The sequence below is a fragment of the Crinia signifera genome, chromosome 2 (genome assembly GCF_055691185.1).
Source record: "Crinia signifera chromosome 2, ASM5569118v1, whole genome shotgun sequence".
Classification (NCBI taxonomy): Eukaryota; Metazoa; Chordata; class Amphibia; order Anura; family Myobatrachidae; genus Crinia; species Crinia signifera.
Window position 1 is genome coordinate 74,339,434 of NC_139218.1, and position 25,691 is coordinate 74,365,124.

The window sequence follows — 25,691 nt, forward strand, 5'->3', positions numbered from 1 at the left end:
CCCCCTGCTGCAGTGTGAATTTCCCCGCCACATTGCTATAGGTCTTGACTGACCTATATTTGCATCGTCCGGGTCTGAGAACAGATGGCTGAAGTCCTGTGACATCCACGTTTCCTGGATGCACCCACCATTTTTGTGGGCATGCCCAGGAAACTCTGGGCATCTCCATGCGACAACCCCCTGGCGGGGAGCGGGCATTCATTTAATCAGCATCAACCTGCTCGCTAAGCTAAAACAGCTCAAAGTCGCCCAGTGTGTATGGGCCTTTAGGAAGTCAGAAGGGGAACGATTTTGCCTTACTGAAGTATAATAGCTAAAGCACGCATTGATACTTTTAAATACACTTATAAAGAAAAACTGCTGCCCTGCTAATAAATATTAGTTAATGTGTCATTTATGTCTCCATACAAAATAATTTTAGCGGTTCCATATTTTTTTGGTGTAAATATTTATTATCAGCTACTTATATATGGTCATCTGGTTCGATTAATTTCTCTTATTACACTTGAACGTTAATGAGTTAGAATTTGTAGATAATGTTTGCGCAGATGCCAATAAATTGCAGGAAGCTTTATTATTAGAATAGCAGAGAAGCAGGTCAGGCTTCCCGTCACTTTGCTGCAAGACCAACTAGACTAATATTTACCATTATTAATTCATACAGTAATTATTTTGTAGCTCTGTAAAGTTAGTGAAGTGCTGATACTGACATACACATACACATACATACTAACATTTAGAATTTGCCTATGGGGGGTTAGTCAAGCCTGATCACATGACTGCGAATTAGCAGCAGCCAGCAATCCGTTTAGCCTCCTCCCTGCTCCAGTGAAATCCCGCCTTGCCAATTAATGTGCTCGCTGTGCAAATGAATGTGTAAGGGTGCACATCCGTTTGCACCCATGCGAATATGTCCAAAATCCTTCGTAACAGACTCAACATCGATTGATTTTTACACAGCGCGCAAGTCATCACAGGCGCCATGTAGCCTGAGACTTACGCGGCGGTGCAATGAAAAACAGGCACATCTGGGCTAAAGCTGATATCACAAACCCTCACCTAAGGCAGCTTGGCATGCCTGCGTTTTCCCAGACACTCCCAGCTGGGTATTTCTAGACATGCCTTACATTTTTCTTAGCACTCCCAAAAAAACGATTGGTTTCCACCACCATCCCCACACGCCCACTCCCTGCCAATCACCATGCGAATGGTCAGCGAACAGAACTAGCTACAGGAGTTCATCGCAGGACGGCCTCGCCCATGCGTACTGTAAATCGTACCCAGTGTATCGATAATCGCCCACTGTTGAACCCGTACAATTAGGTCTGAATCGGGGCCCATGTTTTAAATAAAGCCTTAATTGTAAGGTTACTTGAAGGCGTTCATAAGACACATGACTTATTTTAGGCTCATTAATAGACCACAAAATGTCAGTGTTGGGGATTTATTTATGAAGCATGTGCTTGTAAACCCCAACGCCTTTGATCGTGTTTATGGCCAATACTTATAAGGAAAAAATTGGAAGTACCACAGGAGTGCGCAATTAAACAAGGTGCAAACCACGTATATATAACACCAAAAAGTGTAAACATCCAGAAATACCCAGAAGGTAACAAGGGGTGTTTAACACACAGCACACAGTGTAACCTTTTTTACAATATAAATTGAAACAAAGTCACCGTATTTCTCTTGGTTGACAATGAAGTTATCAATTAACAGGGTTCAACACCTGAAACGATAGGCACCTATTCACACAATAAGTGTGACATAGGGGGCAGAACATAGATTATCTTTGATTAAAAGGTATTTTAATACAAGTCCACACTTACAAGGGTAGACGTTTAAAACAGCATATGATATCCCCAAGAGGCAAACAGCTGGGCATAGATTGTAATTGCAGGCTCAGATAAAGGTCCACCAAACAAGTCCGGAACAAGGGATGGTTTCCTTGGATCGGCGCCGCATTGTCCACGCTGAAGGCTTCTTTTCCAAATGGAATGGTATCTTCCTACGTCAGGAGTGTATATCTTATACACTCCTGATGAAGGAAGATACAGAAACGCGTTGAGTGTGACTGGTACCCCCATTTGAAAAGAAGCCTTCAGCGTGGACAACGCGGCGCCGATCCAAGGAAACCATCCCTTGTTCCAGACTTGTTTGGTGGACCTTTATCTGAGCCTGCAATTACCATCTATGCCCAGCTGTTTGCCTCTTGGGGATATCATATGCTGTTTTAAACGTCTACCCTTGTAAGTGTGGACTTATATTAAAATACCTTTTAATCAAAGATAATCTGCACTATTTATGTTCTATGTTCTGCCCCCTATGTCACATTTATTGTGTGAATAGGTAGCTATCGTTTCAGGTGTTGAACCCTGTTAATTGATAACTTCATTGTCAACCAAGAGAAATACTGTGTGTTAAACAATACTTATAAGGGCAATATATTTACTAAGTATCTTGATAGTTAAATCATTGTCCTTTGAATATAAACACGGTCAGCAACAGCAGGTTCTAACAACTGGATACTTGATAAATAAACCCATAAAAGTTCAGCGAGAGTACTGATACATTTCCAGTGCTTTATAACAAAAATGTGCTTTATAACAAATGGCAGCGATGTTAACTGCTTCTCATTGACAGTATAGGAAGGGACCTGATCTCTAATAGCAAGAGTTGGTGGAACACTCAATAAGGAATTCACAGTGAGAGAACTTGCCATATGCCAAATTGCCATAGAATGCTGCTGCTGATGTAGATGCAAATGGACTCACAGTGGCTTTCTGTAACACAAATCATTTTCTTAATGAAGAGTTCCCCAATTCAGTCCTCCAAGAAAAAATGGGCAGATACTGTCGCTATTCATAACAGCACGGCCCTTCATTTTACCCAAGATGGGCTTCAGTGGGGGTTTTCCCCCAATGGGATCCTATTCTGATGTTGTCGGAGTAGCGATCGCTGCTGCTTATATAAAATCAGCAGGAACATCATTAATATGCTAATGCAGGAGGCGCCCACCAGCAAATACAATGACATGGGCCCTATTTAGGGGTTTGTCCGGTCCCCAGAGGGGATGTGTGTGAGAGAGAGAATCCTGTTAGTGCATGCATGTACCAGATTAATGAAGAATACAATTACGGTATAGCCCTCATATGCTTTCTTTTACAGGATTAAGCTCTATTAATTCTATTATTAGGCAACTCCTGTGATGCATGGGACTTGGGATCTCTAAATCGTTGCTTTCCCTTTGCATAATAACCTGGGTGTCCTGTTCAGACAATAAAGAAAGTACCACTGGTAGTACTCCTGAAGGCACTAGGACCCCACTATGCCTTAGAACCTACCCTAAGGCATAGTTGCCTTTTCTGTCAGTATGACTGAAAAACTTATGGATTTTGAAGAACTCTTACAATTTCACATTAGAACAGCCTTTGCAGTCAATTATTGTCTGTACCTATGCATCTCTAATGTCCAATGTCATATAGATGAATTCGAAGAAAACAGGCGTGCCCCTTCAATTAAATTCCCCTGTATTTAAGCATAACTAGAACTCTATGAGCTCCATAGCAAAATATTGAAAGGCCCACACCCACACTAATGTGACTTCAATGCCAGGCAGGGGGCAGCAGAGAGAGTGAGGGGAATGAGACACAAATAGGCTGTCAGGGGGAAAGAGAGGGAGAAAAAGAGATAGAGAAGCGAGAAAGTGAGGGAGATAGAGAGGGCTTTATGGAAAAGAGGGAATGAAAGAGGTGCAAGCAAGATAATGTAGAAAGACCATGTCAAGGATAGAGAGAGGGAGGGATGTAGAGAGTATCAGGGAGAGAGCGACAATGTCGGAGGGAGGGAGGGAGAGAGAGCGAGAGAGGTAAAGAGAAACAGGGAGGGGGAGTGAGCAGGAAAGACACAACCTGACTACAGCACAGAACAGAGGTAGGAAACAGACAGATGATGGATGGGGGGGGGGGGGGGCAGCATTGGCAGATGGGGACATAGATGGATGGAAAGAGTACCATATGGGGCAAAGATGGCCAGATGGGGGGACTATAGATGAAAACACAGATCACCATAAGGGGGCATAGACTGACAGATGGAGAGGAGAGGCATGCATACATACAGATGGAGCGCACTCCATACAGTGGGGGTCTGGCGGTCGTATCACCAACCGCCAGCCCCCGGAAAGGGCCGCCCATGCGTTTCCTTACAAGAGAGCACCCCGCCGGTCCCCACCACCAGTCTCTCCTGCCTCGCCCCCACCTCCCTGCCCCCCCCCCCCCCCCAACCCTGCCCGTCTCCCTGAAGCGGAGTCAGACGGAGCACCATCTCGCCAGTGGGGGCATTCTGGCAAGCCCCGGCGCTGACAGGGCGCTCCATCTGTAACAAGACTGTAATATGCAAAAGTCATTCACAGACTACCAGTGCCAAGGCTGTATTATGTAGAAAGTCATTTATAGACTACCAGTCCCACTTCAGAGTATAGATATTTCCACTGACCATATGGTAATTGTAGTATGTCCTTGTATAGACCCAATAATCCCTGCTTTATAGCAACAAGTCTCTTCCCTTACAAGGGTAAGGCCCCATACATAGCGATGTGTGTAGTACTTCCTAGCTAGGTAGGCCTCTGCTGCACCGCTGTCACTCAGCACACAGCGCTGACAGCCCAAACACAGCACTTGCTGTAAGCGCTGTGTGCTGAGCAAGATGGCGATCATCAATATTGATTTACAGTGCCCATCAATCTTGGCCAGCAACGCGCGGGGACATGCATTGCTGTCACTATAGCCTGTACACACACACCGATGTAGGGGCAGTTCGAAGCGACTTTGCCAAACGAAGCAAAGTTGCTGAGAAAATGCCTTAATATCGGCATGTGTGTAGGCCCCATTAGACTCCACAAGGTCTTAATGACACTATAGTGCTTAATAATCTGTAAGAGTAAATTAGGAGGGGGCAACCATTGTGTGGGGGAGGAGAGGGGATAAGAAATCAAAATGGGAGGGGTTGGGGTGTATTATGTGGTCTGTATTCTTATAATTAATTATAGTATTGATGACACAATTGTTAGGGATTGGTCTTATTATGTGTATCACATATTTTCATTGGCAGTTTGTACTACATTATTTACTGTGGAATATTTATGGAACAAAATAAATGAGAAAACCTTCAACTACAGTCTTTTATTATATGTATGATTATAGGGGTGAGGACCGGACGCTGCTTAAAGACAGGTGCTGAAAACACAACAGGAATATGTGAAATATTTGCATGGTGTCCACTGGAGAAGAAGCAGAAGCCAAAGTAAGATCCATTTAGCATGTCCCCCATTTCCCCCGTAGGGAATGGCGGCGGGAGATTGAATCTCCCCCTAAGGGTAGATTTTTTTTCTAAACTTTGGGTTTTCTAAATGTCAGCGGTATTGACTGAAAGATTTCAAAGGGCAAGAGTAAACCTGACATTTAGTAAATCTAGCCATTAGAATCATGTTTCCCGGTACAAATTAGCCATTACCATTCTCTAACATTTAAGGTACAATTGTTTTGATCAATTTTTTTGACCAATTTTGTTAATTTCTGCCATTCTGAACAAAATTGGTCAAAATATCTTTCGGCGTGAATTCGAGGAACGATGAATGATGAGGCGCATACCCACCAGTTGTTCATCAAGGTTGTTCGTCAACTGTGCAGGCAGCTCAATTTGGATATCTTTCAAAAAAAGCCTATAAACTGTAGCTAGATCTTTCGTCTTTCATCATCTTTCCTCCAGGACTCTGGGTTCAAGGGAAATTGGTCATCAATGTCTTTCAGTGAAATTGGTCAAAAATAATTAAAAATGGCAAAGATCACAATGGCCGACAAATAGTGATTTCACCAGTGGCAGGGCTTCACCCTACAGTTTGCTGTTGGTTCTGCATGGAAAAGCCTATTTTGCAAGGATCATGCAGCTGCCATACTTGTTCTGGTAGTACCCTGGACAGCAATAACAACAAACTTTATTATTAAGAAACTTTGCATTGTAGCCCAGACTGTCAAAAAATTGACTGCTGTGCGAATTTGCAGCCGTACGATCTTTCGGTGGGGCGGCGCTGACCTGTTCTCTAGGCTGTGAGTATACGCAGGCTAGCAAACAGGTCTGAATCATAGTTTTCATATCCATTGCATTTAAAACCAGTCCTTACTACATAATAATGACTTTTAAAAACACCTTTAATATTATTGTTAGAAAATGTGTGGGATTTTCTCACTATTTATGTTCTCATTATTCTTTCATAGGCTGCCATTGCTTGGAAAAGCAGAGAACTTTACAGTCTACATCAAAAACTCCATCCGGTTTCCAAAGTTTCGCTTTTCAAAGTAAGTGCTTGTTTCCTTGTTACGGTAATACTGTTATAGTCTAATGTACTACATTAACAAAATGCTGGTAATGAAGATTAATATTTCATTAGTTATTAGTGATGCTTGCATACAGCTTGCTGACCACCCACCTGCTGATGATACAGTAGGTGGCAATCCTATTCCTTATAGATGTAGTAAGCTGCAACAACAGTACATTGTGCCCCCCCAGGTCTCATGCATTGCTGCTGAGGGGAGTACTGGGATCTCCTGAGCAGGGTTTGCAGCAGGCTGCAGGGGAAGCCAGGTGAGCCCCTGCCCTGATTACATTCCTTTTCTGTCTGTTGTGTCTCTGGAGTTGTGGCAGAGCTGCTCTGTACAATCCTGGATTGCTTTCTCATGGCACATTCTGCTGGCTGCCTCTACAAGCGCCAGCCTAATTAGCATATAAGTCGGACCAGCCCTATTAGCAGGTCATACATTTCCACAAACTACTGTTAGTCCAATCCTGGTTCCAGTGTATTAAACCCCTACAGGTAGGTCCTGATTCTGTACCGCTTGCTAAGCAGCAGTTGTTAAAGCCGCCCGCCCGGCCGATCGCCCGCCTCCCCTACTGCCAAATCCCCTCGGTACCATGTGTACAAGAACACATCCCCTCGCATGTTGCTGAAGGGGAGCAAAATTATTCGCTGGTCGCCAATATTGGTGGTAGTCCGCGGAAGAGGGGGTGGGCGCTGACGTAATGTGACGGCAGCTGGCCACCCTTGACCCGCCAGGATTCCCAGGGGAATGCACAGCATTTTTATAAAACACTGGGTGCTCCTCTCCTCTGGCCCAGTTTCCGCCAACCCCCCCCCCCCCGCCCACCCCCTCTGGAGCAAATGTCTCAGAAAGTACGAAACTTGCCGGAGCCGTTTGCTTACGGGGTCTGTACATGTGCAAATACACGCATGTGCAGAACAGTCCACCGTCGGAACGTATTCAGTCCCATCTTATCAATGTTGAATTACCCCCTTAGGGCCAGCTGTATCAAGCTTCAAAAAGTGATAAAATGGAGATTGATAAACAACCAGCCAATCAGCTCCTACCTGTCATGTTACAGACTGGGTTTGAAAAATGAAAGGTAGGAGCTGATTGGCTGGTTTATTATCACTCTCCTCTTTATCACTTTTTGAAGCTTGATACATCTGGCACTTAGCATGATACTCACCTTGGCTCTGCCTATACTTGTCAGATCTACAGAACTTAACACCCTGAGTTAGTTTTCACTGTATTCAGAGAATAGTGTAAATTTACCCACAAGCTGGCTCCTACCAATAGTTTGAATGGGACCCGGGTCAGATTTCCAGGTTACAGGACTAGGGATTTTTCAAAAGGCCCTGGTCGACCCGTTTATGCGCCCGAGCAACATTAACCTTCACATCTATGACCAAAAGGTGAATGCAGTATAAGCAGACGTCAGTCATGCTGACCACTGCATGCTGGGCTGGACAAATGACAAGAAAGATGCTCCCAGACTGCACCCAGAATGCATTATGGAGAAAGCTCTATTTATAGTGAGGCATATGAGTCATAGACTCCATATTTATAGGGTCAGAATATATGGCAGCTTAATTAATGATGTGCTTTTATCTTGATTAAAGACTGTGGGAACCAAGGACTCTTGTAGGGCAGTAATTTAATTAATCAGCGGTTGTGAAATCTTGTACATATTGGAAACAGTAATATGAAAGACCCGATGGTGCTGAGGAGAGAAAATGGCATTTGTTGCCAGTAATAGCTCTGGATGATAAAAGCTAAATTATTTCATGACATACAATGAGAAGTTATCACGTTATCAATAAACCGACACACTCATGTACAAACAGATGGAGATGGCTAGCCAAGTAGTGCTTCTGATCACCTTCATTATCAGGTCACCAAAAGACTAAGGGCCAGATTCTCTAAGCTTCAAAAGTGATAAAATGGAGAGTGATAAACAGCCAGCCAATCAGCTCCTGTCAGACATTTTTCAAACACAGTCTGTGACATGGCAGGTAGGAGCTGATTGGCTGGCTGTTTATCACTCTCCATTTTATCACTTTTGAAGCTTAGAGAATCTGGCCCTAAAGCTGGGTATACATATTGGCCCTCATTGGAGTTGGCTCGCAAAGCAGCATTTGTTCGTTGCTTCGTGAGCTTTGTAGCACGCTGTGCGCTTGAATGTTCCCCCCTCCCCCCCCCTGCTATTCGCTGATTTCCCCCACAGCGCTGTGAATGGATGTTTTGCATAAACATCCATTCCCAACCTTGCGTGGGTGCCCGAAATAGGGTGCCGAGTGACGCTCCAACAGTGGGGATCCCGACAGTCAGTATACCGACATCAGAATCCTGACTGCTGGTAGAGCACCAGAAATCAGAGCAACCTGGGGGATCCCGACTCACAGGGGCTGTTCGCCCTTGTAGCGGTCCACGACCCCCATAGAGGCAGAATACAACCTGTGGCAAGCATAGCGAGCCACCGGGCCCGCAAGGGGCTTCTTTGTGCTCGCCTCCCTGTCAGAGCACTGGCAGTCGGGATACTGACTGTCGGAGCCCCATACCACACCCCCCGAAATCATTCCATGACCATCGAATGATTTCTGTAGCGCTTGTAAATCGAAGTCAGTCTCTGCTGACTTAGATTAGCGGCTCCATCTGGTGACGTCAACTGCCCATGTTCACATGGGGACGCCCAGCGGTTTCCTGGGTGCACTCAGTGTTTTCCTCGGTATGCCCAGGAAACGCAGGGCATTTACATGTGGACACCACCTACCCGCCTCTGGCATGCCCCCCTGTGTGAGCACCATGGAGACTATGCAAGTCTGCAAGGGGCCTGCAATGGAAATAAGCAATTATGTGGATGCACAGGTAGGAAACTTTGGTCTCAACCCGCAACGTAGCGAACCGACCAGATTGAGAGCCATGGTACGATATATATATATATTCCAAAGTATTAGAAACTGGCACACCAAAAAGTAATCCAAAAATTGATTCTTTAAGTAGGCAAAAGATTCAAGATAAAAGTTTTAAATTCCATGCAGTGGGAAAAACAAGCAGCTCAATTCAAAACTTAACAGGGTCCCCTGCAAGCCTGCCATGCTCGAACACATTTATCTTGAATCTTTTGCCTACTTAAAGAATACATTTTTGGATTGGAAGGGCAACGGAATATGCTGCGCTATATAAGAAACTGTAAATAAATACATATATATATATATATATATATATATGCAGATTAGAATGATATATTGTATATTGTACACATCTAAACCAGATTAGAATGATATATTATATATTGTACACATCATAATAGTTTGTACTCCCAGATTGTCATTTCTGGCAATCATTTATTGGATGTACAGATGTTCAAAGGGAAAATTCCATGGCAGACACAGTGTAGCTATATGCAGCATGCAACCATACATTGCGCCATCATGCAGTAGATCAGTTAGGCCCTTATTCTAGTTCACTCTTTCTGACAAAATCCTTCTTAGATGGACAAAACCATGTGCACTGCAGGGGGGCAGATATAAAATGTGCAGAGATTAGATTTGGGTGAGTTATTAAGAAGGAATTTGTCAGAAAGAGTGAACTAGAATAAGGCCGATAGTGTGTAGAGTAGATACAATGCACCACTACATAATGTCACACCATCGGATGGTGTAGACTCAGCTTAACATCCACAAGAGATAGACGTTTTCTGGTGTATATTCAAAAGGAAAAAAAACTATTAAAAACATTAGTGCTAAAACCAACCAATGTGGAAATTGCTAAATTTATTATTTCATGATAAAGTACATATTCTGCCACCTTTCTCACACTATGCATATATTAGCAAGTAAGTATGACAGTCCGTTCGAATGATACTGATATATGTCCTCATTAACAGGGCATGGAATGTGATATGTCCCCTGGTATAGTTACCACGAGTCCTCAGTCTGTGCCTTGAGATACGGGTATCTTTCAGCATAAGTCCAGGTCCATGTGAGTGGCAGCAGAGTGGGGATGCCAATAAGCTACTGATGCATTTCGCTGTCACTCGCTGTTATCAAGAACAAGCTTTTAGGCCCTAACTAAGGTGGTCTTTGAGCAGATGCACTAAGCTTCAAAAGTGATAAAATGGAGAGTGATAAACAACCAACCAATCAGCTCCTGTCTGACATTTTTCAAACACAGCCTCTGACATGGCAGCTAAGAGGTGATTGGCTGGCTGTTTATCACTCTCCATTTGATCACTTTTGAAGCTAATACCCCTTTCAGACATACGCGAAAATCCCGGGTTTTTTCACATGAACGCGCCCAAACCCGGGACTAGCGTATGTCTGAAAGGGTATACCCGGGACTTCACTCCCAGATACTGAGCACCTGCAATTGACCAGGGTTTTTCCCGGTATTTAACTCCCGGGTATAATATCCGGCTTATGTCTGAATGGGTTTACCCGGGTTTTTCAGTTTTACACATGTGACAACGCTTTTTTTTTGCTGCTCGGGCGTCTTCTGATGAGGTCATGAGTATAGATGCGATGCTGGACATGATCAAAGTTCTCCTCCGGCGTAAGTAATGCCGGCAATTAGCCTCCCTCTCCACCAAAAAATGATACCTCCTTCTCTGCATCTCACACTGTGCAACAATGAACAGCATGTGTAGCTTAATCCAAGCATCACAGCCTGCAAAACACAGCAAATCCACAAGAGCATACAAACTCTCCATCCTCCACATGTTCTCAGCAGCCATAACAGCAATGTATTGTGGGAACTCCCGACAGGCCCTTTTGTAGTCAGCCCCCACCTTTGCATGATGTCATTCTTGTGAGCCAGCAAAGTGTCCCATTTTAATGATGAAACACTGAAATGCTTGAAAAGCCTGGCTTATGTGTGAAAGGGGTATACCCAGGTTTTTCCCAGGTCTGAGGTGAAGTGTGAAAGGGGGTCTGTTACTAAAATCCCGGGAGTGACCTGGGTTGAAAATCCCGGGTAAACCTGGCCAAAATCCCGGGTAGTATGTCTAAAAGGGGTATTAGTGTGCTGGCCCTTATACACGATGCCCCTCACCTGTGACCTTCCCATTCATGTTCTAGTAGCAGAGAGGTGAACAACACTGGACTATGGGAGCTAGTGACATTGGGTGCCATATAAGACAGGGTTCATTTATCATAAATGAGTGAACTTTACCTAATGTGAACAGTAAGTTTTACATGTTTTCCTTCTTTAGGATTTTCTCCAATAAATGTGTTGGTGACTGGAATACACCATTGACTTTAATGTTCTTATTCTCCCTCATAGAACTAATATTTTAAACACAGAAGACGATTCATACCTGAAGAAGTGTCGCTATAGCAAAGAGAATCATTACTGCCCCATCTTTAACCTGGGGGAAATTGTCTCATGGAGTGGGAATAAATTTCAGGACATGGCAATGGAGGTACATCACTAAGCACTATTTAATGCATTTCTTTCATAGGGCACTAAAGCTTCAAAAGTGATAAAATGGAGAGTGATAAACAAAAAGCCAATCAGCTCCTGCCTGACATTTTTCAAACACAGTCTATGACATGGAAGGTAGGATCTGATTGGGAGTTTATCACTCTCCAATTTATCACTTTTAAAGCTTTAGTGCATCTGGCCCATAATGTCAGTTTGTTCATTGCGGTTAATTATCAGCTGTGTCCAGGTGTCTCATAGGCTAATGCATGTAGCTTCCCATGTAATAGTTCTAAACACACGTGTATGGGTGCTCAGGGACTCGCCGGTCATACTGCCCATGTACATGTAACGAAGGTTATATAACTGGCATGTACGATCTAATGCTTGTGGCCTGTGAGGGAGGCGTTGGCCTTAGGCGGTCCAGTTGGAGTTGTAGCACAATGTACATCAAGTAATGGTTTCAACAATAAGTTACGTACATTGGTGCAGCCATCTGGCTTAGCCACTGTAAGAATTTTACCCCCCCCCCCCCACACACACACACAGTACATCGGGATGGGTGACAGCTAACTAGCATGGAATAAGCTAGGCCCTACAGTAATTTTATTCCTTGGCTGTCACCTGCACGGCGCCCCGCTATAGAAAACTATAGTTTCCAGAAAGTGCCAGTTACATATCATGTCCCCAGTAGTGCCAGTTACATATCATGTTCTCAGTAGGGCCAGTTACATATCATGTTCCCAGTAGGGCCAGTTACATATCATGTCCCCAGTAGTGCCAGTTACATATCATGTCCCCAGTAGTGCCAGTTACATGTCATGTCCCCAGTAGTGCCAGTTACATATCATGTCCCCAGTAGTGCCAGTTACATATCATGTTCTCAGTAGGGCCAGTTACATATCATGTTCCCAGTAGGGCCAGTTACATATCATGTCCCCAGTAGTGCCAGTTACATATCATGTCCCCAGTAGTGCCAGTTACATGTCATGTCCACAGTAGTACCAGTTATATATATCATGTCCCCAGTAGGGCCAGTTACATGTCATGTCCCCAGTAGTTCCAGTTACATATCATGTTCCCAGTAGGGCCAGTTACATATCATGTTCCCAGTAGGGCCAGTTACATATCATGTCCCCAGTAGTGCCAGTTACATATCATGTCCCCAGTAGTGCCAGTTACATATTATGTCCCCAGTAGTGCCAGTTACATATCATGTCCCCAGTAGTACCAGTTATATATATCATGTCCCCAGTAGGGCCAGTTACATATCATGTCCCCAGTAGGGCCAGTTACATATCATGTTCCCAGTAGGGCCAGTTACATATCATGTTCCCAGTAGGGCCAGTTACATATCATGTCCCCAGTAGTGCCAGTTACATATCATGTCCCCAGTAGTTCCAGTTACATATCATGTCCCCAGTAGTACCAGTTAAATATCATGTCCCTAGTAGGGCCAGTTACATATCATGTCCCCAGTAGTGCCAGTTACATATCATGTTCCAAGTAGGGCCAGTTACATATCATGTTCCCAGTAGGGCCAGTTACATATCATGTCCCCAGTAGTGCCAGTTACATATCATGTCCCCAGTAGTGCCAGTTACATATCATGTCCCCAGTAGTGCCAGTTACATATCATGTCCCCAGTAGTACCAGTTATATATATCATGTCCCCAGTAGGGCCAGTTACATATCATGTCCCCAGTAGTGCCAGTTACATATAATGTTCCCAGTAGGGCCAGTTACAAATCATGTTCCCAGTAGGGCCAGTTACATATCATGTCCCCAGTAGTGCCAGTTACATATCATGTCCCCAGTAGTGCCAGTTACATATCATGTCCCCAGCAGTACCAGTTATATATATCATGTCCCCAGTAGGGCCAGTTACATATCATGTCCCCAGTAGTGCCAGTTACATATCATGTTCCCAGTAGGGCCAGTTACATATCATGTTCCCAGTAGTGCCAGTTACATATCATGTCCCCAGTAGTGCCAGTTACATATCATGTCCCCAGTAGTGCCAGTTACATATCATGTCCCCAGTAGTGCCAGTTACATATCATGTCCCCAGCAGTACCAGTTATATATATCATGGGTACTTGTTTCCTATCTGGGCGCCCACGATTTTAATCGCGGGCATCGGGGGTAAAATCGGGGCCATCGCGGGCATCGCGGTCGATAAAAAATCGGGTGCGATGTGCCAGACGCGATGCCCGCGATTTTCCCATAGAGAACAATGTTAAATGCCTCAATTTACCCGCGATGACCGCGATTTACCATAGGAAACAATGTTAAATGGATAAATTTCCCCAAATTATCATAGGGAACAATGGGAAATGGGGCAAAAACACCCCTGAACATAAAAATGTCCCCCCAAAAGTAGTTGACGCCACCCCGCCATCAACGTGAACCCGAAGCGTGGCGAGCGCAGCGAGCCCGCGAGGGGCGGCGGTACGCGTCCTCCGACCTTTTCATGCCCTACTATCCACTAGGGCGTGGAGTGAGAATAGAATAGTGTGGCGAGCGCAGCGAGCCACCGAGCCCGAAACGTGGCGAGCGCAGCGAGCCCCGCGAGGGGACGCGGATACCTTCACAGTTATACGCGTCCCCTCGCGGGCTTCCCAGGTGTCCATGGCGACGCGGCCACCTGGGAAGCCCGCGAAGGGACGCGTTTACCTGTGAAGGTGTCCGCGTCCCCTCGCAGGGCTCGCTGCGCTCGCCACGCTTTGGGCTCGGTGGCTCGCTGCGCTCGCCACACTATTCTATTCTCACTCCACGCCCTAGTGGATAGTAGGGCATGAAAAGGTCGGAGGACACGTACCGCCGCCCCTCGCGGGCTCGCTGCGCTCGCCACGCTTCGGGTTGGCGTGGATCGTGGGGTGGCGTTAAAAATTTGGGGGGACATTTAAGGGTTAATTGTGCCTATTTGGGCTCTGTAGCCCATTTAACATTGATTCCTATGGCCACATCGGGTCCATTGAGGCATTTAACAGTAAAATCGCGTCGGTCGGGCCATTTAACATTGATTCCTATGGGAAATCGGGTGCATCGCGTCGCGGGCATCGTGGGTACATTTATGGCCGGCCGCGACGCGACCGACGCGATTTCCATGTTTAACATGGGTTTCAATGGGAAATCGGGGGCATCGTGTCGGTCGCGTCGCGGCCAGACATAAATGTACCCGCGATCACCACGACGGGCGCCCAGATAGGAAACAAGTACCATATCATGTCCCCAGTAGGGCCAGTTACATATCATGTCCCCAGTAGTGCCAGTTACATATCATGTTCCCAGTAGGGCCAGTTACATATCATGTTCCCAGTAGTGCCAGTTACATATCATGTCCCCAGTAGTGCCAGTTACATATCATGTCCCCAGTAGTGCCAGTTACATATCATGTCCCCAGTAGTGCCAGTTATATATCATGTCCCCAGTAGGGCCAGTTACATATCATGTCCCCAGTAGTGCCAGTTACATATCATGTCCCCAGTAGTACCAGTTACATATCATGTCCCCAGTAGTGCCAGTTACATATCATGCACCCAGTAGTGCCAGTTACAGATGTGCCCAGTAGTGCCAGTTACATATAATGCACCCAGTAGTGCCAGTTACATATCATGCACCCAGTAGTGCCAGTTACAGATGTGCCCAGTAGGTTTTTAGCACAAAAAAAAAAGTTAATTCTGGAGACTATGGTTTTCTGAATAATTTGGATAACGGATATTTGGAAAAAGGATACTCAACCTGTATTATTATTATTATTGTTCATTAATTCATCCAAAAAAAACTAGAATTTGCTTTCACGTTGAAAAATCTTATAATTACAAACTATGACAGGAACTCACCCACACAAAGCATTGCCTTTAATCTACCTTTATAAAATGCATTTTGCTTTGTGGAGCAGGATAGTTCTTTCTTACATCAGTGATTTTCTTGAGGCAAAGGGAGGCATATTATTATTAGAAGTCAGTCAAAATATGGATCACTGGACTAACCAAAATTGCTGTGAACAAAACTATATATGAGAAATTAATAGGGTGATTATAGCACCATGTGTTGGCATCAAAAGCTTGAAAATAAATTGCCTTTACCATTTTCTAAATGAAAGCTGTGTCTCCCTCTTCTGTTCAATTTGAGGAACTACATATATTAATGAGACGTTTTATGAGTGGCAAAATATGCATTCATTCTGTCCATTTAATTCTGGACCAATGATCCCTTTGGTCCATTATCTACATGGCAAAAATCATGATACATTTTATGTCATGTGGGCACAATTCATTCATGAACTCAACCCATGTTTCAATAGGAACAGCCATAAACCATGGTACTGTATAAGGATGGGCAGATCCATCTTCTTCACAAATTGGTGCATTTTCACAAAAACAGCCACAAGATGTCACAAAATGGCAAATACATTTTACACATTCATAAATGACATTAGTGTCTGATTTTGAACATACATCATTTGGCATACTTTGGGCAGGATGCACTACGATGCATCTCACCACTCATTTGGTACTTACTGGTGTTGATAACAGCGGTATGTAACTGGAAATGCGAAGGACATCTCTCCTGATAAGAGCTGTTCTTTGGTATAGAAAGATTTCTGGGTTTAGGACCCAGGAGCTAGGGATGGCCATCGGCGCCTTTGCCATCAATGGCAAAAGTGCAACTCCATCGATAGTGTAAAACGATAGGCCCCCATACACTGAGCCAATTTGGTCTGATTGTGACCAATTGGGCCGTTAAATCGGACCAAATCAGCTGTATTTGACATGCCTTCAGGTCCAATGCGCTGTCCCGTGCGCATCGGATCTGAGCAGGTGGTCGGACCGGCTGGCCGTCCGACCACCCATCCTGGGACCTCCCTCCTGGCGGCGAGACTGGTGCAGGGCCGGCGACAGGGGGGGGTCAAGGGGGGCATGTGTGACGGGCCCTGGCGATCTGAAGGGCCCCAGGGCCCGTCTGTGTGTTCCCCCCTTGGCCATGGCAGTCTAGTGTCTGTGTGCTGCCCGACTCACTTGTGTGACTGCGCGCACCGCCCCTGGTCTCTCCTGAAGGCTGCCGCAGCGCATGCCAGCGCTGATGTGTCACTCAAAGTGTCCGGACTCCGCCGGCACCGTCAGTCCAGGCTGCAGCCGGCGCTCAGCACTCAGAGGCTGAGCCTGAGTCGACTGTCTCCCTGCTGCAATGCGCACCCCACCAACCTTACTGCGCATGTGCGGCACACCTGATCTTTCTTCATTATTGTGACTGCCTATGAGTCCTTCCCTGCTGTCGTAACCCCCCACAGTGAAGCCCCGGCGGTGAGGCTTTGCTGCATATGAAAATGCTGTAAAAAACCCGAAAACTGGGTTTTTACGGCATTTTTTGTTTGGAGCATCTCGCCAATAAACAAGTGATATTCAAGAATGTTTTATTTAAAAAAAAAATTTATAACTGAACTTTTTTATGTGTTTATGTGTAATTATCATTAACAGTATAGTGTTCATTCTAGCACTCACCATCTTTGAAAACCCATGCAGTTCCTGTTCCCTGCTTGGGGGGTCGCTGTCTGCTGTGGTGTTTCTAGCACACGTCTGGTTTGCATATCAGTGCTGATATACAGACCACACTGTGCTAGAAGCACTACAGCAGACAGCAACACCCCAGGCAGGGAAGAGGAACTGCATGGGTTTTCAAAGATGGCGAGTGCTAGAATGAACACTACAGTATATTATAGTATGCATACAGATACATACATATTTGATAAGATAATAAATGCCCTTTTAACATAACTGTCTTCTCTCAGGGTGGAGTCATTGGCATTCAGATAGAGTGGGACTGTAACTTGGATAGGGACGTGTCTGAATGCCACCCGCGCTATTCCTTCATTCGCTTGGATAACAGAATCTCCTCTGGATACAATTTCAGGTACAGCTAAAGAATGAGAATTTTGGTCGCGTCAATGGAGAGTAATGGTCTGATGCACGAGATGTTGCGGAGGTGAAAGCGGCAAGACTGTGAGAGAGCACGGATGTGGGGGGGTGAAAAAGAGGGAGGAGTCAATGATGACACAGAGGCAGCTCGTTTGGTAGGTGGAGGTGATCTTGGTTTCAACAATGCTGAAGGAGCTAGTGGGAGAAGAGGGGATGTTTGGGGGATGGAAGATTAGAAGTTCAGTTTTAGCCATGTTTAGTTTCAGGAAGTGTTGGATCATCCAGGCTGAGATGGCCGTGAGGCATTTGGAGACCTTAGACAGGAGTGATGGGGATAGGTCGTTAGAGGAGAGATAGATTAGGGTATCATAAGCATAAAGGTGGTAATGGAAGCCGAAGGAGCTGATGAGGGTGCCCAGAGAGGTGGTGTAGAGGGAGAAGAGGAGAGGGCCAAGGACAGACCCTTGAGGAACACCGTCTGGCTGTGGGGCAGTAGGAAAGGAGGAGCTCGGAGTGGAGACGGAGCAATTGGAGAGGTCTGATGTGAACCAGGAGAAGACCGTGCCAGTGATGCCAAAGGAGTGGAGGGTGTTGAGCAGCAGAGGGTGGTCAACATTGTCAACGGCAGCCGACAGATCAAGCTGGATGAGGATAGAGAAGATGCCTTTGGATTTAGCCTATAGTAGATCGTAAGTGACTTTGGTCAGGGCAGTTTAGTGGAATGTAAAGGGCGGAACCCGGATTGGAGGGGGTCTAGAATGGAGTTATCAGTAAGGTGGCTTAGGAGACGATTATAGGCCAGACGTTCTAGGAGTTTGGAGGCAAAAGGGAGGAGGGAGATGGGCCTGTAGTTGGAAGGAGAGTTAGGGTCCAGATTTGTTTTTTTTTGAGAATTGGGGATACAAGAGCATGTTTGAAGGAGGAGGGGAAGATCTTAGAGGATAGGGAAAGATTAAAGAGGTGAGCCAGGTGGGAGCAGACCGACTGACTGAGACGACGGATAATATTGGAGGGGATAGGATCGAGCGGGCAGGTGGAGGGAGAAGCGGATTGAAGGATAGAATGGACTTCAGCGGCAGTGGTGGGGTAAAACGAGGACAGGGGTAGGAAGGAGGGGAGTGGAGATGTAGGAGGGGAGGAGGGCGAGGGTGAGGTCATGGCAGCAGTGATGGCAGTCCTGAGAGAGGAGATTTTGGTTGAGAAGTAGGTAGCAAAATCATCGGCTACGATGGAAGATGGAAGAGCTGGAGGAGGGAGGAGAGCAAGGAGTCGAAGGGGCGAAGAGCCTGCAGGGTTTGGATGATTGGGAAAGGATGAGGGACTTAAAGTAGGATTCCTTGGCCAGAGCAAGGGTAGAGCTGAAGGAGGAAAGAATGAATTTGAAATGGAGATAATCCGCAAGTGAGCGTGATTTCTTCCTGAAGCGCTCAGCAGTGCGAGAGCACTTTTTAAGGAATCGGGTGATAGGCGAGTGCCACGGTTGGGGGTTGGAGCATCGAAGGGGGATAGAGGAGGGACGGCAGGCAGAGTACAATGCCGAAGATAGGGTGTCGTTATAGAGGGAGGCGTCGAGGTTCGTGCATGATATGGCGGCGATTGGGGCGAAAAGAGGACACAGCGTGTCTGAGAAGGCCGCAATATCAAGGGAGCCAGGCTACACACTGGGAATCCAGAGAATTTTCCGGGCTTGCCAGTGTTGGCATTAAGGCATAGCCCGGAAAATTCTCGGGATTACTAGTGAAGGGGTTAAATAGGTCCAGAACATTAATTTAAACCTTATGCAACACAATTTTATTTTTTTAAACATAATAATTTTAAACACAGTATACCATAAAAATAGCATTGTTTATGGTATACTGTGCACAAACTTTAAACACTTTACTATTGTTCTTTGATTGCATTTCCCTGTGTGCAGCAGGTTTGGCTGATCACTGTGACCAGCAAAATAGTTTTACAGCACCTGAAAATCAGGAATGTTCTGCTTCAATTAGGACATTTAGAGAAAATGCCTCATGTTGTCTTGAGATAGATGAAAATTTGGAATAAGATATTCTCCTGGATATCGCCATATGGGGTGCTTATATTACATATAGTACCAATATTGCTGTACTCCTGCCTCAAAGTTCTCAGAAAATATAGCTGAAGTTATTCCTGGAATCTATGAACCGCTACCTTTTACTGTATGTATCTGAAGTGTCTGCAAAGAAAAAACCAGCTTCAGGTTTCTATGCCTTTGCAGGGATGCCAGTGCATAGGAACGTGCAGGGCCGGTGCAAGATTTCTTGGCACCCTAGGCAAATTGTCAGCACAACACCCTCCCCCCCCCCATCCTTGACATACATATACACATTAATAGTGTATGTGTGTGTGTGTGTGTGTGTGCATATGTATGTATATACATATACACATACATATACACACACACACACACACACATACATGCACACATATAAATACTTAGATGGATATATACCTGGACATATATATATATATCTCTCTATCTATATGTCCAAGTCAGCCAGCACTCACAATAGTGAATCACCTGGCTCTGGTGCCCAAATAAAATAAATACCAAATCCAGAAACGATGGCCCTCCATAAGCAGGTTATAATATAATCAATCAGATTACTGAATACACCTGATTGACTATATTATTATAACCTGCTTCTGAAGTGCCATCATTGGTATATATATATATATATATATATATATATATATATATATATATATATATATACACTCGTATACATATTATGTGCACATTATCACATATGGGGCCTTATTCTAGTTCATTCTTTCTGACAAAATCCTTCTTAGATGGACAGAACCATGTGCACTGCAGGTGGGGCAGATGTTACTTGTGCAGAGAGAATTAGATTTGGGTGGGGTTTTACTTCAAAGTGAGATCTATATTGCAGTGTAAAAATAAAGCAGTCCTTATTTACCCTGCACAGAAACAAAATAACTCACCCTAATCTAATTCTCTCTGCACATTTTACATCTGCCCCCCTGCAGTGCACATGGTTTTGTCCATCTAAGAAGGATTTTGTCAGAAAGAGTGAACTAGAATAACCCCCATGATTTTCACACTGAGTGCCAGGAAGGAGGGGACTCACCACAGCCAGGATCATGTATATGCTGGCTAGAGGGTCCGCGGCTTCTCTGTGAATAGGAAAAACCTCAGCCCAGCGCTGACTGGAGACTGTAGTCTCACAGCCACCTTGCTGAGCACCGAGCAGGCTCGGCACTACTGCTCCTCGGCGCTGGCGGCATAAGCAGCAGCAGGAGATAGAAAAAAAGAGCCAGCGGTAACACCGGCGCGACACCTCCTGCCGCTGCTCCAGTTAAAGTGAGAGTGTATGTGGTGAGGGGAGCGGGTCTGGAGGAGATGGTTGGTGCAGCCGGCATGTGAATACCGGCGAATAGCGGGACTATTCTGGTGCCGGAAGGGGGGATAATCAGAGGGGGCGGATGTGTGGGAGAGGAAGGGCTGAGCTGTACTGATAGTACATAGCAAAGGAACTATTCATCAGAAGCGTGTTGTGCCGCCCTCCAGTGTGCAGCGCCCTAGGCAAATGCCTAAAGCTGCCTAATGGTAGCTCCGGCCCTGGGAACGTGAACACTGATTTGTATATCTCCTGCATCAGGAAGAATGCCCATTCTTTCCCCCTTGCCATATACTCATCATACCCAGTCATTATTATTATTATTATTATTATTATTATTATTATTATTATTAATAAGTTTCTTATATAGTGCACACATTTTCCGCAGCACTTTCCAGAGAATATTAGAACATTCACATCAGTCCCTGCCCCAGTGGAGCTTACAATCTATATTCCCTACCACAGGTATACACAGACATTCTAGGGTTAATTTGTTGGGAGCCAATTAACCTACCAGTATATTTTTGGATTGTGGGAGGAAACCGGAGTGCCCGGTGGAAACCCACGCAAGTACGAAGAGAATATACAAACTCCGCACAGTTAGGGCCATGGTGGGAATCAAACCCATGACCTCAGCACTGTGAGGCAGTAATGCTAACCATTGCACCAGCAGTGCTTCCCCTTCCAGTGGGACTATCGCTATAAAGTTTTTATGTGAAAAACCAGACCTGTTAGATTTTTGGTATATCTGGAAACATGTTATACTGTACATGTCACAGCTGATATGCAGACCCAGATGACCAATCCGATTGTATTAGAGCCTAACACACGTCATTACCTAAACATGTCCCATAACCTTTTCTTTTCCTTTTAGCACATATATCAGAAAATGTAATAAATAAATAAATAAATAAGTGAAAAAAGCACAGGACTGTTTTTAGAAATGAAAGAAATGCAATATTATCATTTATTTTACATATGTTCCTTATGTTATCAAGGTACGCTAAGTATTACCATGACATTAATGGAACTGATTACAGGACGCTGATTAAAGCTTATGGTATTCGTTTTGACATCATGGTGAATGGAAAGGTACTGTATAACATTCATACTATCATGCTAAATAAGAGTGTATTCAGTGTAACACCAGTACCTGTTATAGTATACAATGGGTAATAGTCTTCACTGCTTGGTAATTGAACTATGTGGAGATATTTGAGGCATACCTCCAAACTTCTAGTTTGTCCGAGGAGGGACACTTGCGCGCGCCCTATAATCGCGTCGATCCGCGAGGCCACGCCCCTGTTTTACACTGTGGGGACATGGCCCTGAAGCTCTGTGAGCCTCTAGCCAAGCCCCCAGCCCCTCTGCATGTGGGGGATAGACGCTGTGCGCATGCGTACAGCATCTATTTTCCGCTCGCCAGCAACTAAGGGGAGACTCCCAACTGCCCCCCCCCCCCGGGACACTGCCAGTGGCGGGAGGGATGCTGGAACGTCCCCGAAAACCGGGACATTTCTGCCATTATCGGGACGGTTGGGAGGTATGATTTGAGGAATTACACAGAGGGAAAAAAGGCGAGATTTACGGATCCCTCCCAGCATGCCCCGCGGCCGGAGCGTCGGTCTGCGCATGCGCAGACGGACTCCCGGGTCATAGATCCGGAAGTCCAGCAACGGCGCCGGATCGCAAGGGACAGCTCTTACCGCAAGAGCTGTTCCTTGCGTTAATGACCGCATATTTTAGAGAATATGCGGTCATTAGAAATGCGAATGCCGGCGATACTGGGCTGCGGATTTTAGAGAATCCCGCCCAAAATGTCTTCACTGCTGCTCAGTAGTGTTGTCAGGAAATATTGTTAGGAAAATGTACTAAGATCGAGTGGGTACTACTAATGCATCCATTCATACCTATTCTATTCTACTTGCGGCCAGGGCCCGGTGGTCAGCAGATTTAGAAACAGCAGAATTTGGCTGAGTTGCCGTTTTTACGAACGCCAAGCTTTGCCGAATTTGGCTGTATGAATGAATAGAACATCGATTGAACTCGGCCGCTTATGGTCATAGAGTGCTATCGGATCGTCCAATTTACTATCTTTAGTAGTAGGCCACGAATTCAGCTCAAAATACGAATGAAAAATACGACACATTTTCCATTCATATTTGATGAAGCATGCATGGATCCAAAAATACAGGGGAAAAATTAAGTAGTGGTCCCTCGTATTTCTGAAACCAGCACCGGGCTCCAACAGCCACAACCGGGGGACACTTTTTTTATAAGGTCCTGAGGCCATGCCATTACCTCTGTGACTGGTCAGAACTGGTTGGGGTCCCCTCAAGGCCAGGGTTGAAGTCCGGGGCGATCCCTGCACCCCTGGGCAGTGGGTGCTGGGTTGATAGCTTTTTAAGTGTAAAATAAATGGTTAACAATAATATTGGGTTCAGCTGTGGAACCCAAGTCCCAGCAAGCCTCCCCTGCATGCAGGTACTTTGAGAGCCACAAGTGCATGCATGCGGGGCATTAAAAGGCCCGCAGGAACTTGTAGGTCCACAGCATAACCAATACTAAAACAAAGACACACACTGTATGAAAATAAAACTTAATTACATACATCGCTATCAGCAACATCCCATCTGCAATAGAACTACCATCTTAGTAAATCTACCCTGATACATAATAAAGATAAATTGTGTACTGTATGTGTATTTCTGCAGGCTGGGAAATTTAATATCATTCCAACAATTATCAACATTGCTTCTGGCCTGGCTCTAATGGGTGCGGTAAGGAAATTTGATTTATTTAATAATTGTGTTTCTGTAATTTCATATTGTTATTGGGAGGGAGATTAGTGTTTTTTTCTTAGTTAAATTCCGGCAATAACGTTACACCTGTCTCTTGCCACTTTGAATCAACTGCACACAGGCTTGGTGCAAACTTTGCTGGCAATATGGGCATAACTTACACCAAAAGTTGTGCCCCTATCACAGTTGGTGCCACTCTGAGTGGTAATATTGCGTTGGGCTGTATAGCCGAGTGCGGCACTCCCAGTGTAATACTGTCATGGAGGAGGAACAGCAACTGAAAGATTCACAATAAGAAGCTGGCAATCCTCTATGTGGGGTCACCATGTGGTTATAAAAGCCACTAGATAATTATGTCACTCATTCAGGTTTTTAATCATACCCTAGCCATTGGCACCCTGGGCTACTGCCTTGGTTCACTTAAAGGTGCCGCCAACTGTGATTTCCTTCCACAGGTCCCCCATGGAGTTCTTCGGACCCGGATGGACGCCGACAGACGCCGCCGACATGGACATAGACATGGAGCCGAATGCCGACATGGTTCCGGAACAGGACAAAGCACCGGACCATGACCCAGGGACCTACCTACGGGCTCAAGATAGGTAAGTATCAGTATGTATGGGCTTTGGATGTATTAAAGTTTTATTTTTATTGTGTGTCAGTGTGTGTTTATTTCACTATTTTTTTTACTGTGGAACTACAAGTGCCAGCGGGCCCTTTAATGCCCCGCAGGCTGGGACTTGTGGTTCTCCAAGTCCAAGCTTGCGGGGGAGACTTGCTGGGAGTCATAGTTCCACAGTTAAAAACAATAGTTTATTAGGTACTTGTGAGTTATCCGGGCTGCCGATTTCTAAATCGGGTCGGATCGGGCACATCGCATCGCATCGCATGCGACCATCGGATGCGATGCGATGCGATGACCCGATTTTTCCATAGGAATCAATGTTAAAATGGACTGAGTCCATTTTAACATGGAATTCAATGGGAAAAAGGGGTCCTTTTCATACCCCTACTATCCAAGTGGGCATGGAGTTGGATATAAACCTGTGGCGAGCGTAGCGAGCCACCGAGCCCGAAGCGTGGCGAGCGTAGCGAGCCCCGCGAGGGGACACAGAATACCGTCCCCTCGCGGGGCTCGCTTCGCTCGCCACGCTTCGGGCTCGGTGGCTCGCTACGCTCGCCACAGGTTTATATCCAACTCCATGCCCACTTGGATAGTAGGGGTATGAAAAGGACCCCTTTTTCCCATTGAATTCCATGTTAAAATGGACTCAGTCAATTTCAACATTGATTCCTATGGAAAAATCGGGTCATCGCATCCGATGATCGCATGCGATGCGATGCGATGCGATATCGCATCGCATCGCATCTGATTGTATGCCTTAACTTAAGGCATACAATCAAAAAATCGGCAGCCCAGATAACTCACAAGTACCGTTTATTATTCTATTTTTTTACACTCAATCAGCCCGGTGGCCACCGCTCAAGGGCCACCGGGGACAGCACCAGGCTTCAGCCTGGTCAGGTAAGTCCTGGAGGGGGGGCCCCTTCATTGGGGGGTCCCCACTCCCCCAGGACCCCTGGCCAGGCTGACTGATCAGTAGGGTGATGTTTTGGCCGCGGGAACTTATATAAGTGTCCCCCGGCTGTGACATTACCCTGCTGGCTGGTTTGGCCTGGGGCTGGTTCTTAAAATACGGGGGACCCCCTAGTCATTTTGACACCCGTATTTTGTGAACCAGCCCCGGACCTGGAGCCTGGGGCTGGTTTTAAAAAAATTGGGAACCCCTATTTGTCGGGTTTCCTGAT

At 45.6% G+C, this 25,691-nt stretch overlaps 1 protein-coding gene across 1 annotated transcript in view; it reads left to right on the forward strand.

Annotated features, from left to right (window-relative positions):
* P2RX5 (purinergic receptor P2X 5) overlaps positions 1-25,691 on the forward strand; it is a 117,428-nt gene that overhangs the window by 81,752 nt on the left and 9,985 nt on the right. The window contains exons 5-10 of the mRNA XM_083172405.1: positions 5,202-5,301; positions 6,273-6,353; positions 11,637-11,775; positions 17,569-17,690; positions 22,080-22,173; positions 23,796-23,861. Coding sequence (XP_083028531.1) covers positions 5,202-5,301; positions 6,273-6,353; positions 11,637-11,775; positions 17,569-17,690; positions 22,080-22,173; positions 23,796-23,861 — 602 coding nt within the window. The remainder of the gene's footprint in view (positions 1-5,201; positions 5,302-6,272; positions 6,354-11,636; positions 11,776-17,568; positions 17,691-22,079; positions 22,174-23,795; positions 23,862-25,691) is intronic.